Source organism: Haplochromis burtoni, unplaced genomic scaffold (genome assembly GCF_018398535.1).
Source record: "Haplochromis burtoni strain Fernald_Lab_line unplaced genomic scaffold, NCSU_Asbu1 Contig_61, whole genome shotgun sequence".
Taxonomy (NCBI): domain Eukaryota; kingdom Metazoa; phylum Chordata; class Actinopteri; order Cichliformes; family Cichlidae; genus Haplochromis; species Haplochromis burtoni.
Window position 1 is genome coordinate 1,074,123 of NW_024582422.1, and position 17,430 is coordinate 1,091,552.

A 17,430-nucleotide genomic window follows, 5' to 3' on the forward strand; every position below is an offset into this window, starting at 1 on the left:
TTGAATGAATGAGAGGAGCCCGGCTGTTTGTGATACTCTCTCTTTATTGCTGAACCTGACAACAAAACATTAACGTCCTCTTTCTTTTTTTTTGTCCATTTCAGACAATGATAGCTGTAAACACATCACGCACAGGCTGCTCGGCACTCACGCTGAAGCTGCTGTATAATTCACTTTATACACAGTATGAAATAGCATCTGTTCTCCATAAGTCACACTGCCGATATACTGTAAACCACACACTATCAGTTGTACATGAAAAATGCTCATGTGACGTTATAGAAAACAGCCAGAGGCTTAAGAGTAGTTCAAAGTGTAAACGAGCTGTGACGTTTGGATTAAAACAAACCTGCACAGAGCAGAAAATAGACACCACTTTATGATATTTGTACAGTCCTGTGCCCAGTGTGTCAAAAAGTGGACCTATTATGTTTTTCCTTATTATCCGTCTTATACTGTAAAGATGGTGGATGTATGTAAAAGTCATTTCTTTGAGCCAAAAATTTAGTTTCAGGCAGTTTTTCTTATTTTTTGGATATCCCTAATAGACACGCCCACCTGCTGTAAAACAAGTTTACAAGGGGCAGCCAATCAGGAGCAGCTTGACTAGCTTCAGGAGATGAACTGAGTGGCTGCATTTAGGCCCAGATTATTTTTTAACTGCGAATCATTCAAAGCGACACTAACAGAGTCAAAGAGAAGGGAAATCAGCAGAACAGGTCCACTTTAAATGTGTGAAACATTTGCTTTTTCATCCAAGCGGCTGTAAATTATTTTCAGTACATTTACGACACTATTGCTATTTAATGCATGGTCACTTAAGCAGTGTCACAGTAAATAGGTAGTTTACATGCTGTCCAGTGTGTGGCTGTCACAGGCCGAAGAGTCGTTTATACTCAAAAGACAGTGAAACGGTTTTAGCAGAGTAGTCCTGATGAGACCTCAGCTCAGGGTGTAGATGGGTGGAGCACAATGTCGCTAGACCCCCTGTTGGATGCACTTCACACAAATCTAACACAGGAGTGATGGAGGTGTCTTTACGAGCTCTAACGTTCAAGTTTTCTAAGTACAATGCTCTTCACGAGCACTGGACTGGTGCTGACAAATATTACATCTTTTAAAAGAAGTATATGCAATACAACATCAGTAATCTACAGTACATGCTTACCTGCACTCAAAGAAAGACCTTCAGAACACGAAACAGGTAAACACCACCATGAAGCCAAAAAACTACTCTGTTTCAACCTCTGCTGGACGCAGTGACGACTTCAGCTATAAATGTTTCTGAATGAGTTCATGAAAACTGCAGAGATGTAATCAGGCAGTCAGAATTATAATAATAATTATACAGTATGTTTATATTCAGTGACATTATGAAAAAACAATATTTATGGGATTGGGAACATGAGACCATGCACTGTAGTAACTACTATTTATCACAGGTTGGAGACAAAGTCAGTGATTTTAAGCTAATGTCCTGATTACATCCATCAAATAACACCAAAGCCAGTTATCCTGAGTGTGAACTTAAAGCTGTGTTAATCATCATGTTCTATCTGGAAATAAGAAGAATACTTTTAATGTGAATGGGACAGATCTCCCTAACAAACCCAAAATCTGAGCCTCTTTATCTCAATTTTATTTTGGTCCCTTCAGCTGTTCCACACAACCTCCCATTAATCCTCTGTGCACCCTGTTGCCACAATAACATAAAGTTTGTGATTAACTGATTAAGAAAGTAAATCTCATGGTTTAAAGATATTTGTGGACAACAACAGAGAACTAAAGAACAGGAAATACCTACACTAACAAACACAACCTTCCTCTTTTGTCCATTTCAGACAATAATAATGTAAACACATGTCTGGTAATATAACACACAATCTGCTCTCATGCTGAAGGTGCTTCACTTTATAAACCATCTGTAATAGCTTCTATTAATTGTAAATCACATCACGATAAAATCTGTGACTAGCCAGTAAAGAAACAAAGAGCTGAATGAGTTCATATCCTGGCTCGTAAACCTTCTGGGAACTCGATGTCACCTCATCTGTACTGTGGCTGTTGTTGAATGTTTGGTAACACTTTATATTAGCCATTGCTACTAAACGCTACATTGATAGTTAATTAAGCTGTGGGCTCTGACTGTGTGGTTTAAAATTTATAACATCCAACCATTAACCACATCCTTAATTATCATTTCACTGTTTGTTAACATTAAATCACTATCAATGTTCAATCAGGTACCAATTACGGTGTGCATATGATGGTTATTATAAAATGTTACCTACAGATTCAGTGACATGTTTTTATAAAAATAAAACAAAATAATCATCACAGTAGTAAACATCAAGAAAAAACTGTAAACATTAATAAAAAAATAATAAAATTAATTCAGTTCCAGTGGCATGCAAATATATCTGTTATGCAATAGTAACATCAGTGAGCGATTAAGGCATTCAGCATTAATTGGAACATCATTTAGAAACCAAATATAGGAGCGAGGGTTGCTGGTAAACTGAGAGAAAACTCTTAATTTCACATATTTTCTGTTTTCAAATTATTTCACAGTAATTTCAGTTTAAGATGCAAAAAAGCAGGGGTGTCAAACATGCGGCCAGGGGTCCAGTACAGGCCAAAGAAATATTTAAGGTTAACGAATCAGCGGCACACATCTGAAACTGCTGCCCCTGGTGGTGAAGGTTTTAGTTTAATTTGAGCACAAAGGAGCCGTGGACATACTAGTGTGGCCCGCATGAGATCAAAGTGGGTTGGCCCATTCAAATAAGTCTCATTCATTAAAGTATAAATATACTGGCTGTAGGATATACTGAGTTCAGGATTATCACAATGCAGATATGAGAGAAAACAAAACTTTTTGGCTTTGTTAATGTAATACTGGCCTTTGTATTACAGCCACTTCTTTGGGTTTAACTAACATATTTTAAATTCAGAACACTGCTAACACCTCACACTGAATAAAGAGATCGCATCAGCGTCCAAAAATAAATAAAAAATCAAGCAGGAATTCACTCAGCACAGCGTCCTGGTGTGGATTTGAAAGCAGCATGAAGCTTAATTAAGCTGGATTTGTGTCTCGGTAAACAGTTAATGTCATCACACTGAAACAAATCAATAACTCAGCAGGAGATACACACAGAGTGCTACATCATTTGTCTTTAAAAACAGTAGAAAACAAGGCAGAGTCGTGTTACACAGATGCACAGGGAAATTATATTGGTGTGTGTGTGTGTTGAAAGGTGAACTGTTATCAGCTACATACAGCAGAGTAGCTGGCTGATGGGGTAGTGCGGATGGCGATGAAGATGGTGTTTATGTCAGTCCGATTTCCTCCAGCACGCTGCGCGGGGTCTCTGCTTCCTGTGACGAGAAAGAAGAACCACAGCTCCAGTGAAGCGCTCAGCTGGCCGCGCACACAAACACACCATGTTTCATCTGCTGTTATCAGCAGTGGAAGCACTACAGAAATATTCTAAGGAAATGATTGCTTGTAAAATAGATTCTCATTGATTTCCTTGTTACATTTGATACTATAAATCTAATCAAAGCCACATTAATCTACATGAAGATTTTAAAAGTGAATTTAAGCTGGGCTAGGCTGTTTTTAGGCACCACTGGGCAAAAATCTAACCTTTAACCTTTCAGCTTTTCTAACTCCCAGTAATCTGGGAGGATAATAGACTTCTGCACATCCTCTTGGCCTTTTTTAGATTTTAGAGAAAAATAGCCTGTTATGGTTGAAAGTTGGGAGTAATATAGTCAAAATAAAATTGTAATTTCTGTTGGTCCTCAGATCTCCCCGTGAGGATACATAGGACTGGACATTAAAGACGTACGTAACTTATAGGTCTTAAACCTGCATTCTTTATAATGGCCAGCAGGTGGCGCGTCCTCTGGGTTGGTCCCCTTTTTCACTTCAGAACTACCTCAGTTATTCATGCCAGAGATTCTGCAAAGTGCTGAAAATATTCCTATGATTTTGGTCCATACTGACATGACAGCATCACACAGTTGCTGCAGATCTATGATCTGAACCTCCTGTTTCACCACATCCCAAGATTTAGTGTACTGAGATCTGGTGACCGTGGAGGCCATTTGAGTACGGTGAACTTATTGTCATATCCAAGAAAACAGTTTGAAATGATCTGAGTTTTGTGTCATGATGGGTCATCCTGCTGAAAATAGCCATCAGAAGATGGATATTGTGGTCATAAAGGGATGTACATGGTCAGCTACATACTCCAGTAGGCTGTGGTGTTTCTCAGTTGATACTAAGGGGTCGAAAGTGTCCCAACAAAGACATTACATTGCCCCCTCTACCACCTGTCTTATCTTTGACATAAAACAGGATAAACCCATGCTTTCATGTTGTTTAGACCACATTCAGACACCACCATCCAAATGCTGCAGCAGAAATTGAGACTCATTAGACCAGGTGATGTTTTTCCAATTTTCTATTGTCCAATTCTAGTGAGCCTGTATGAACTTCTTAGCTGACAGGAGTGGCACCCAGAGCGGTCTTCTGCTGCTGTAGCCCACCTGCTTCTGAGTTTGAGATGTTGTGGGTTCAGAGATGCTCTTCTGCATTCCTGCGCATCAACAAGACATTTTTGTCCAGGGAACTGACCATTCTCTAGGAACCACAGAGATGTTTCTGAGATGCTTAGACCAGCTAGTTTGTTACCTTAACCATGCCACGTTCGATCACTTAAATCACTTTTCTTCCCCACACTTCAGCAGGCTGTCTTAACTATGTCTATATGCCTGAACACACCAAGTTGCTGCTATTGTAGCATACATGGGACATAAAACCAGAACAGAATCATTAATCAAATCCAGTAAAAATCACATTGTTTGCTGAATTCATCTGAAAATTATGTTTATAGCATTACACTTCAAAAGAAGGGTAAAGCAGGGTGTGCTTTACTATGTGAGTGACAAGTTACTACCCAAGAGCCTACGCCAGAAAGTTGATTCTGCTCATCTGGACGTAGCGTTTTTAGTAGGAGACTAAAGACTCTTTTTGACTTGTTAAGTCTCAACTGACTGTAGGTTTCCCCAACCTTCAATCTGATCCGTCCCTTACTTGTCACGATCAAGATGAAAACACTCATCTTGAGGGTTTAAAACAGGACTACTATCACCAGTGGGTGACAATCAAATTCCTATATAATACTCCAACATCATCTGTAATCATTAATAGACAAATATTTCCAGTTAATTTAGTTAAACAGATATAGACCGATAACGTCACAAGAATGGCAACAAGTTTACATAATCACAACATCTGTTTATACACTGATGACATCATTCTCTGGCTAACCAATCCCACAACCTCACTTCTATTAGTCCACTCTGATCAACAGTTTTGGTAAGGTCTCTGGCTACTCAGTGAACTTCCTTTAAGCCATACAAGGGGACCTACACTGTAATCATAAAACCCAGCTTATTAAATACCATGGAATAAATATTTCAGTTAACCCAAAAGATATCTTCAAATGCAACTTTACCACAATTTTTCACAGTATCCAACAACTCCATGACCAAAGGGAACACTCCCATTTTCTTTAACCCATCACATTGCCTCCATAAAAATGACGAGCCTCCCCTCACAATGACCCCTGTTACTTCACCTCCAGAATGATTTTCCTCCGTTAACTCTACAGTCAACAAATTCTATTGGAAAGATTGAAACCCTATACCGGTAATTAAATTGACCACACTTCAAAAAGCAAAAAAAATTGGTGCTTTAGACACTCCAGATTTCTAAAACCATTTCCTCTCCCACAAACTTAAATACTGTATATCTGAGATCGGACCAAAAACCTAAACTGTAAAGTTTGTCTAATTCAACACACTGTTTTCACTGGGAGATCAGTTACAGGTCATTACTGCTTCAAATCAAATACAATAAGTACCACTCTCTCTGCCTGATCTACAGCAAGCAACCTCCTCCTCTAACCTCCATCAGGCATAATCCAATATTCAAAATTGAGAAGAAACCCATTAAGCTCCCTCCATGGAAACAGGAAGGATTAACCAACCTGGGGCACCTATTCAGTGGCAACAGTTTCCTGATCTTCGATCAATTTCAACACTTAAACAACACACCTTAGAACCATCACTAACGGCAAATGAAAAAACGTCATAATTGATCATCATCTCTTGTTTTAAGAACAATCTGCACCCTTTACCCCCCCCCCCAAATATCTCACAAATACATGTTTTCACAGCATCACCACTCATAAAATGAACATAATGGGTTTAAGTAACATCACTCTGTCCCACTGAAATAGAGGATTATTTCTACCCATTCTGGCTTTGTGCTCCAGTAGAACAATTCAGGGTCATGGGGCAGCTGTCCAGGCTCCCCAGCCTCAGGATCCCACAATCCCCATCTGTTATATGTCCAACCCACTGATCCTCACTGACCAAACGCCATGCAAATTTAAAGAAATACATAAAATCCACCTTTTTGCCTCCACTCCACTATTTCTGTTCATTTGCTTCTGTGCTTGATGTGATGTCATATTGTCATCTGTCAATTTGAGTTTTTATTCATTTGTAAATTTTTTTAAAATGAGAGGAAAAAAATTGGCTGACATCACGACAGACAATCACAGCAGGTATACAAAACAGAAGCAGCAGCCTTAACGTCAACTATAGATGACTAGTGTTTGACATCAGCCAACGAGAACCTGGCTAATTCTCCTTTCTGACTCTAAAAATACAAAGATAAAAATGAAAAATTGAACTTAATGTTTGATTCAGTACGACGTGAAACTAGCGACTAATCAGGGGCACAGTGAAAGTGAGTCATGGCCTGTTTTCCCATAGACTCGGGTAGGACCAGAAGAGTCGCCCCTGGTGTCAATTAAAAAAGAAAATGCAGGTTTAAGGTACTTGGGTGCTGGTTTATCTTTTACTCTCAATCTCAATCTTTATTCAGTCAGAGAAGGACGAGCTGAGGTGCAAAGGAGCTTGCAGGTTTGCAGGGGTCTAAAGCATCTTAAAACATCATGATCTATATGAGGTTTGCCAATAGGATGCATAGAAGGCCCGACTTCCTGACCTGCTCTTTAACACTTTATTGGCTGTTCTACAAAGGAATACATTTAAATACAAGTGAAAGCAGAACAAGCAAGAGCCACCCACAACCTCATACTTCAGTTTTGTTAATAAACTGGTGATTTTATAGAAAAAATGTTCACTATTCAACATCCCTCACATTTATATATGCACTAACTTAGAATAAACAAACAAACAACAGGACAGACAGGCTCTATCCTATTTAATGCACATCTACTTTGCTAATCCTACCCTAACCAGTTCTAACTAGTGTCACAAGTTGTAGTTAACAAATTTCAGGGCTTGTGTCAGAAACAAAGAGAATCACTTACTTTGGCATCCTAAAAAAAGGTTCAGCACAAAGTAAAGAGAGTAAATTCATCAGAGCAGTGACATAAAATTCATTTAAGCTAACACTTCGACACAGTGGCGTCTGTGGTTTCATTTTCAGTGCAAAATGTTCAGACGTGACCTCAAAACATCCACTCTGCATTAATCACCCTTTATAGACTTTTCACACAGGGGAAATATTTTGTCAGAGTGATGAATCCCTCGTTGCCGATTATGTAGGCTAAACCCGTTAATCTGGGAAACGAATGGCGTTCTGCACAATTCAGACAGAAAATAAAAGCTGTGGAAAAAACCCTCCAATTTCAGAGAGCCACAGGGGGGAAATCCATAAACTCAGAGAACAACGGTTATATTAAAGAAAGACACCAGTGTGCTGATGTGACAGAGAATCGTAAACAATTTATTATGTATCCATTACGTACATCAATAAAGTGAGGGTCCATTTATTCAGCTGGCTTTCATTAGCAAGACACAGAAAAGACATTTCATATGAAATATTTATTTATTTATTTATAATAGAAAACATATTTGTAGGTCTAATTGTTTCAAGCGTTTAAACATCTATAATCAACATAAAACCCCGAAGAATCTTTAATCCGTGCAATCATTGCAAATACAATATTCATTTAGGCAGAATTCCTCTGAAACCACTTACCTTGAAAAACTTTTTTTTAATATTTATTTAAATATTTATTTAAATAGGAAATAATCATGATCTGTGAATATTTTTTAAAATAACTCTGCTTATTAAGAGACAGACACTTAAAAACTATTAAAACGTCTACTGTGTGCTTCAGTGTGAACACTGGTTTGATTTTCACCCTCATAAGAACGTTTTACAAGATCACAGCAAAAAGAAAAACCTAAAAATCAAACAGATACGTATGATGTGAGAGTGAGAAGATACAAGCAAAACAGATGAGATACAGAAATGGGTGAACATGACTTCTATTGCATTCACTTCCCACAAACATGACCTGTGAGTCAAAACAAGTTAAAGACATGAAAAAACTGGATGAACCCCGCATGGATGTAATACTGACTCAGGTATGAGTGGTGAGCGTGGAGTCTGTGTTTAATTAAAGCTCAGGTTTGTATTTTGTGATCTGGACTTCGAGAATTTTGAAATTCTCTGTGTTTATAATTAAATACTTTTAAAAGTACTGAACTGTATTTTTAAAACACAGTCAGCACCTGTACTACTTGTTTGCCCAAAGACCAAGTAGAAACAGCACAAATGAACAAAAAAATGAAAGAAACATTTTGTGAAGAACATCTATCATAAAAAACTGATGTAATCTCTTATTTGACATAAATCTAAATCAGTCTTGTATGCCATCATGATTAACAAGGTCAACTTAATGCGTTTTTTCCAGAAAGTGATGCAGCTATGAAGCGGAAGAAGTTATTTACTAAGTGGAACTGCTATTTAGAGTGGACCTATTATTTTCTGTTACACAATTTTCATAAACAGTTTGACTCAAAGCTGTCACAACGCCAGATTTTCAGTGGATGACTACGGCAGCCAAAAGTAAATTAAATGCGAGACGCTGTTTGTTGGACCTGACTTGTTCAAAATATCCTGAAGCTAGCTTTAGCTCAAAACACAAAGCAGAGGAGCGGAGGAAACAAACTGGAATTAAAAGAAAGAAACACTGTCTCTAGTGTTTCTTTTAACAACCACAGAGGTATAAAAGAGCAGTGACATCACCGATTGGTTGTGGAAGTCTCTCGAGATGAACGCTCTTGCCGTCACATCTTCTTTTTGAAACTGGTTGCAATGAGCAAGGTGTGGCTCTGACTAGGGCTGTTCAATATAACGATATATATCAGATGACGATATAAAAACGTCTATCGTTTCATTTTACGCTATCGTTTGTTTCGTGCTGTTGCAAAATAAACTGTTTAGGGCAATATTTTTTCATCGTTTTGATGGTCACTGTAGTGGCTATATTAATTTCCTAAAGTTCTCTCTTTCTCTTATATTTCATATAACCACACTACCAAAGGACAAGCGCCTGTTTTTATGCATTGTCGTTAGCAACAACGACGGCAACACCATCACGTGTCCGCTTGTTTATTTTCTACATAAACCTTTCACAATAAAGCTCAAGATCCTGTTGAGACTTTTCAAAATAAACTGAATCACGTGAAAGAGTATGCAGAGTATTTACCGATGAGAAGCAAAAAAGGAGCCGTCAGGTGCTAAAAAATAAACCTTAGACTCAAACGTTAGAACAGGCTTTTCCCGCAGCCGTGTAATAAATTCTCACAAAGAAAACGGCGGCAGTTACAACCTGTCTAAAAATGTGTCATTTAATGCATCGGTAAAACACTCGACTCCAGATACACGACGCCCAGCTGGAAACACTTCAGCTACCCGAGATTCACAGAATTTACAGAAAATGTAAAATTTTGTGATTTATATCGTTATCGGACGATAGATGTTTTATATCGGGATATCAGATTTTGGTCATATCTGACTGTGAAACCACAAACCAACATGTATACTTGGGTTACCTCCTTTCTGAGAGTTGGAATGACCAAAATTTGCAAAACAGACTCTTAAGTTTTATTCAGTGTGACCCAGAAAAGCGTTTAATCTAAGAGTTTTCATGCAGACTCCTGCAGTATAATAGGTCCACTTTAAATTATTGTTAATATTTTATTTTTGGGTCATGATGGCACTTAATTTGCTGCTTTACAACAATAACAAGGAAACTGTTGAAATAACACAAAGAGTTCAGTGGAGCAATGACAGGCATGTGACAATGCATCACCGCAAAATATCAAATGGATCGATAACAATATTGATTACGTTTTCACGCCCCATAAACAGGATGCAGATCTCTTTGTGTAAATGCTTCCATTCATGGTTGTTTTAAATTTGAATTTGATAATATTGTATCATGACTGTCATGTATGAAAATGAATGAAAACTGAAAATACTGTTACACCCCCAAACCAATGACAATGTCAGGTGCCGCGTGCAGAAAGGAAGGTGCCAGGCACTGAGGAGCTCAGCATGCAAGGTGGATAGCAGCAGCAGCAGCAGCAGCAGCAGCGGTGGCAGCCAATCAGTACACAGGCACATTAAAGTACTCATGACGGGGCTGGAGGAGAGAAATGCACACAGCTTAGTAAACAAAGGCAATACTGCTTCCAACAGCCACTTCATTCATAACGTGCAGGAGACAGAGCAGCAGGCAGGACAAAAGACTCTCACCATTGTTTCCTCTTCTCCTCTCAAAGGAAAGTTTGGCAAATGTTTGCTTTCTGGCTTAGCTTAAAAGCTGGTAATACATAAGTGTGGCTAATTCTAGAAAAAACGTACCCATTTTCCGTCTTACCTTATTAAAGAAAAAACTCCCAAAGGTGAAACAATCATTTTCAGCATGAAAGTACAAACACTGTCTAACTTATTAAACGTTATCTCACAGCAGGTACAACATAGCTGTAATCATACAAGTCGTAGTAGTGGACAGCGTCACTGAAATGTTAACATATGAAAGTAGAATAAAGACAGATTAGTGATGAGTTCACTCCAAACACGAAGCAAAGTTTTTACATATCAAGTCAACGTGAAGAGGTGAATTAATGCAGGCAAAGTGATAAGATGCGTTTAAAAATTTGCATCCACATGAGGTTAAGTTTTGCAAAAAAATTCACTTCACACTGTGTTGCAAAACCTCATCAGCTGTGATGCTCTGGACGTCACCAATTGAGCTTACTGACGCATGTCAGGGGAGATCGAATTGCATGGCTCAACGTCGCTTTTACATCCATGAAAAAAAGGAGACAGAGTTGGAGAAAAACAAAACTGTAGGAGTTCATGATATGTTCTGAAAATAGATAAGTGTAACTTGATTCCAGCTATTGAGTGTACGCCTCCTCTTCTTGTAGGCTGCTAGTGGCGAACATTTGTGTTTTTTCAATGCACCCGTATTTGTATGAGTAACTCAAGGTGAGACGTTGCTTCATGTCTGGCGTGAACGCACCAAAGGACAGACCTCAGTTTCCAGTGTAAACATGTAATTTAAGAGTTAAACGACTGGTTACTGTGAAAAGGAGTCGATGAACGAGACCAGGAAGACCGTCTAAACCAGCACGAACTGTGCTACACACAGACAACGATCAGTCACAACATTAAAAGCCACCGAAACAGCTCTGACTCATCAAGACTTCAGAATTTCTCCTGAGGTATCAGACACCAAGACGTTCACAGCACATTCTTTATATGTTGGAAGTTTTGAGGTGGACCTTCATATATTTAATGTGTTTCATCAACTCATCTTGGAGATTGAAATCTTTGGAATGTATAAGTCTAATCGGGATCTTGGACTTTGGTTCTTTAAAATCTTCCTGTACTTGTTCTTCACTATGACAGGACCCATTATCTTGCAGAAATAAGTGACCGCCATCAGGGAACATCTCTGTCATAGAGGGGTGTATGTGGTTTGCAACAGCATTCCAGTAAAAGTCAAAATGTTTCCCAATGTTTCCCAGCAGAACATAACACAGATCACTGTGCTGCTCCCACAGGGCTGCCTTCTTCCCATATTGTGTCCAGGTGCCATCTTTCTGCAGGTAAACAGTGCAGTCCAGGCCTCTTCCTTCCATGGCGCCACGGTTCAGCTGTTCCACTCATGTGTGAGTTGTAGGAGATTTTAGCAGTTCAGCAAGACTAAATTAGATCATGGTTCCTGTGCACCAGCAAAGCCCCTCTAGAAACATGTCTTGCTACTCATAGGCATCTTGGATCCTTTTCATTGATTTATTTTAAAGCTTTATCTAAATTAACATTATTTTCAATAGACGCAGCATGAACAGAATCACCGGTCAGGTCCGGGAAAAAAAATGCTTAAAAGGTTTGCTGACTTCACACCAAAATGAGGTTTTGAAAATTCAAGATTTTTTGAGTCCCATGTCTTTCTCTTAAATTCTTCCTGTCACTGATCATCCTTCCCTGGACCACTTTTAGTAGGTACTGACAGCTGTGTACTACAAACAAATTATTAGAGAATTCTGTAATGACAAAGATGGCTCCAAAGAGCCAATCAACTGCTGAAATGAGAATCATCTTATTGTGCTACATATTAGAGGTTCACAGCTGTTTCAACTGTATAGCTGCAAGTATGTTTCTCTACTCTTTATCGTACTAAAGATGTGGATAAGAGTGGGAGCAATTTGACTATTCCTCAAATGTGGCCCCCGCTCTGATATGACTGTGTGGTTATAGTAGAATAACTTTACCTGGCAGAGTTTGGACCTCGTTTTCTCCTATTTTTCCAAACTTTCTGATGGTAGCAGTCATCCATGGCTTTAAACGTTTCTCCTATTCGCACAGTAGACTGCACTGCACGCCATGCATTGGACCAGTAGTGCTTTTCTTCTGTCTTTGTTGTTTAGTGGTTGACAAACAGCATCTACTTGATAAAGTGACACCTTTGGGGTCAGTAGTGCATTATGTCTTGATGCATGCTCAATCATCCAGGTAAGTAAATCCTCCAAAGTTGATTCTGTTCATCTGAACGTAGCGTTTTCAGTGGGAGAAACGTTTCGTCACTCATCTAAGTGACCTCTTCAGTCTCAGCTGACTGCAGGTTTTCCCAACCTTATAAACAGTACCTTTGCATAATGACTGAAACCAGACCACTGAAGGAACAATGGGCTTGGAGCCTCTGTGATGAGATAATTAGTGTCACTCACCTCACTGTCAGTGGTTTTAATGTTGTGGCTGATTAGTTCACACAGTTAAAACACTGAGACATGAGGGCTCTAGCGGTACACACAGCCTAAATCCACAGACACGACGTATTCACCTTAGCAGGGCTAATTCTGGAAAAGACCAGAAGACTCAGAGGCCATATTTGGAACCACCATACCTGTGAGGCAAACATTTTTACAAGGACAAAGTAAGTATGATACACCGTCGTCACGACTCTCAGCAACCTACAATGCGGGTATTACACATCTACAGACTCTGCTGAGGGAGTAGGAGATTAACCGTGCACCACCACAATAACTGTGCCCTCTTTGTGGCGATGGCTCTGCTCAATTTATCTCTGATGTCTCCCATGCAGGGCTGGAAACCTTCTGAGGCATCATTATTCCAAAAGAAGATCTCCTTCCTGGCACCAAAGTAATGGCCAGCTCCTGAGAAATATTTCATTAAAGGCTTATTGAAATCGCTTCAACCAAATCCCCTGTGGTATGTTTTCCATGTAATTACTGCACTATGCACTTACTAATGCCTAAAGGCACAAGGACCTAACTCAGAATGAGCCCAGCTCCTCCCGCATCACTTTTACCTGCAGTTTTTAGTATCCACAAACTTAATACAAGTTTAAATTTAAGGAAAATTAAAATTAAACATTCTTGCCCCTAAAGTAATTAAAATGGAGCCTGATTTGTCTGTTTGTTTATCATCTGATGTTCCACTGTTACCCTGTGGTGTTAAAGCTTCCTGCTGAGTAGCCTGATTACTGAATTACACTGTCAAGAAATTTGTGAACTAAACAGTTTCTCAATCACCAGGAGCGCTTTTAATTTGATGTGATTGCTCTCCTGAATTTAAAATAACTAAAAAAAAACAAGAGGCATCAGAATAGTGACTAATTATCAAGCGCTGGTTTTCATGCTGGTGACATTCTTGATTCTCACTGTGAAAAGACCAAAACCATCGATGAACTGGTCTGACTCATTCCTCTGTGTCTCAGAGCTCCACTGTGTGACACATTCCTTCATAATCCCAAATAATCATCCTGTCGTTAACTTTAAGGTAAGCCAACAAACACCATTACGCTGCTGGAAACAGTTTGTACCACACCACGTGTATTATTCCACACCCAAAGTACAGTGGAACCCCAACTTACGAAATTAATTCGTTCCCGAGGGTCTTTCGTAAGTCGAAGCACCCATCGCACCTTTTGAGTGAACGATAGGCTATAGGCTAATTGCTAACTGCAACAACAATCCGGTTGTTCAGTGATGACGCGACGAATCCTACTTCCGGGCCTAAAGTAGTCTGCGTTTAATATGGCTTTTGTGTTGTTAACATGTTTAATGTTATGTATTTTCTTCTATTTGATCTCAAAAAGCTCCTAAAACAGTCAGTGATCACTGTTGACCTCCCTCGGCTTTTATTACCACTAATCATTTATTTAAGCTCAGTTTTTAAAACCTTAGGATGTAACTACAGCCCAGCCCATGCAGCAGTATATGAATGACTAACCTCGTATTGTGGATGGATTATCTCAGTTGTTCTCCTGGCTGAAGTTTGGTCCTTTTACAGCATCCTGCCATGCGATTACATTTGTTCCTGACCACCGAGAACACTCACGTTAACTTTTATCGAGTGGAAAAAAAGTTAGCTTGTTTATATTATGCTAACATAGCTGTGTCGCTAGCGGTCACGTAGCACATCATTATATACCAGCTAGCCAACTTCAGTAACCCTACAAACGTCACTGCTGTTTAGTTTTCTGTCTTCATTTATGCTGGAAGTGATAGCAGAGCTGTACGTTTTAATTTGTTTCCAAAACCCCGCAGTCAGGACATGCTATATTGTATTTAGATAGAAGCTAGCGAGCTAACTCCCTGCTAACTTCTAACTCCGTTAAATGTCATAAATTCCGTTTTCATGGATGCCTGGATGTTAAACTCAATTGTTACACCTGGTAGAGCAGAACGCTGATCATTTTATTAAAGATGAAAGACTTTAGACAGTTTTTCAACTCTCAGTAATGCCATAGTGATCGTTTGATATATGGACCTGCAGCGGAGTTTAGACCCAGACACGGCTAGTGACGTCAGACTGAACAACGGATACGTCGCTCAAGTGGAAAAGCGAAGCGCAAGTACGAAAGCCAAAGGGGTTGCCACATGATTCGGAGGGCATTGTGGGCATTGTAGGCATTCTGGGCTCAGCCAATCAGAGCCAGCGGATTTTGTTACGCAGGCATTTTGCCATAACACGGGCAGAAATATTGCGTTAAGTGCCTTCGTAACTTGAATTTTTCGTTAAATGGGGTATTCGTAAGTCGGGGTTCCACTGTAGTCTAAAAAAATGCTAATATTTATAATAAGTGAGCAAACTTTGATAGGAACTACAAATAATTATTTAAATGTTTAAATAATTATTAAAACATATTTATATTCATAAGATTTTTATTTTTTTAAGCACAGATGTGGTTGTTGTGACAGCTATCAACCACATCAGCAAACATGGAGAGAGCGTCACTTTGGTTTTGGTCTTTTCTTCTGGATTTGTAATTATAAAAAAAAAAAAAAAAGCAATCTGTCTCAATATATATTGGCAATTAATAAGAATGAATGAAAGTGAACAGTATTAGTACAAATGCTTATATAATAATTTTATAGCGTAGTTTCATTGTTCAGAAATCATAAATTTGAACAGTTTCATTCAGTGCTGTTAGAACAACAGCTGGTCTTCACACAGGCAGCATATTTGTTTCAATTTAAAATCCCAAAAAAAATTTAAATGACAAGAATTAATAGTTTTAATTTTCTGCAATAATGTTACAGTAATCAAAATTTACAATCAGAATCGACCAAAGCAAAAGTAGGAAGGTTCGGATTATGCTGCCTGTTAGTCTACTCAGACATATCTAAACATTCAAAACTGACTTGGTGCCTGTTATGACCCTCATGTTGTGTCACGTACGAGGTGCGATCAAAATGAAAACCTTAACTGACCTCAAATTTGTCCAATCTCCCTTCATGATCATCAAGTTTTGCACCTCTGGACAACTTCCATTATTTCTGTGTTTGGATTGCTCAGCGGCAGCAATTCACCTCTGCAGGCACCGCTCCGATGGATCTAAGGTCTTGACCAAAGTGTCAAAAAGGTGACCAAATCTGGCAGTAATAGACCTTTTCCACTGGTATTGACTCAGCTCAACTCAACTTGGTTTCTGTTGTTTTCCATTAAAACTGAGTACCACCAAATTGTGTAGGGTTGTTATAGCAATGCGGTCAAAAGTCCTGTGATGCCTGTGAGGCCATGAATGCCACAACTAGGGCTGCCACGATTAGTCGACTAGTCACGATTACGTCGACTATTAAAATCGTCGATGCGTTGTTTGAAGCTTTGTAAGATCACAAAAGCTGCAGGAATAAGTAGTAGGATTTAAGAGTGTAATAACGAACTGAAACAGAAGATGGCAGCACTGCATGTACAAGAATGCCAGCTGCTGTTAAACCCCGAAGAAGAAAAAGCAGTGTCCCAGAATTCATAGCGCGGCCCAGCTTAGTTTCCAACAATGGCGGCAGCTAGTTAGTTTTAATATTACTCTTACTATTCTTTCTGGGTCACAAAATAAACGTTTAACATATTTTCAGGCGAGAATGTAGCTGTGTAAACTTCAAATATCTGCTCAGTTTATCAAGACACCACATATTTTCAAAAGCACTCCGACTTTTTCGGAGACGTCTGTTACCCACTAGCTCGATAGTTAGCCGGGATTCAAGGCTCACTAGAGCCGCTGAGAACACCGGACTCCCGGCTAATCGTTTTCAAACCCACTGCTGTCTTTTGCTACTCAGGTTAAACATGATATATAAGTCACTTAGATAACTTAAAAATGTTATTGTTTGGATTTTTTCAGTATTTTATTTGTTCCTGAGTAAATCGGTTTGGCTGAGATTAAAGTTATAGTTTTTACACAGCTGAATAAACGTCAAGCAGACAGCTGATTATCAGAAGTGTGAGATGCTCGAGAATATACTCCGGTGTCCTGTTATATTTTAGATAGCAAGCTGTAAGCTAATGATAGTTATATAAGAGCAGATGCATGCTGGTGCAATAAGCTGTACGTTGTACATCCAATGGATGCATGATCTGATTAGTCGACTATCAAAATAATCGTTTGTGGCAGCCCTAGCCACAACAAAGGAGGACATCTGCTACACGGTGTATGGCTTTTTGGCAGACTCGGGGATGAGGGTATTATTTTTTGTGAAGCCAAT

General features: G+C 39.1%; 1 protein-coding gene across 8 annotated transcripts in view; it reads right to left on the reverse strand.

Annotated features, from left to right (window-relative positions):
- Nucleotides 1-24: 24 nt before the first annotated feature.
- LOC102311043 (AP-1 complex subunit sigma-2) overlaps nt 25-17,430 on the reverse strand; it is a 32,278-nt gene continuing 14,872 nt past the window's right edge. For 2 of the 8 annotated variants that reach the window (XM_005922993.2, XM_005922991.2), the window contains 2 exons: nt 7,422-7,430; nt 25-3,381 (listed from right to left, as the gene is read on the reverse strand). In XM_005922993.2, coding sequence (XP_005923055.1) covers nt 3,334-3,381; nt 7,422-7,430 — 57 coding nt within the window. In that variant the 3' untranslated portion in view covers nt 25-3,333. Of the gene's footprint in view, nt 3,382-7,421; nt 7,431-9,839; nt 10,554-13,262; nt 13,326-17,430 lie in introns of those variants that run through there. The other 6 variants (XM_014333772.2, XM_005922992.3, XM_042221138.1 and 3 more) reach the window with 5 other exon arrangements.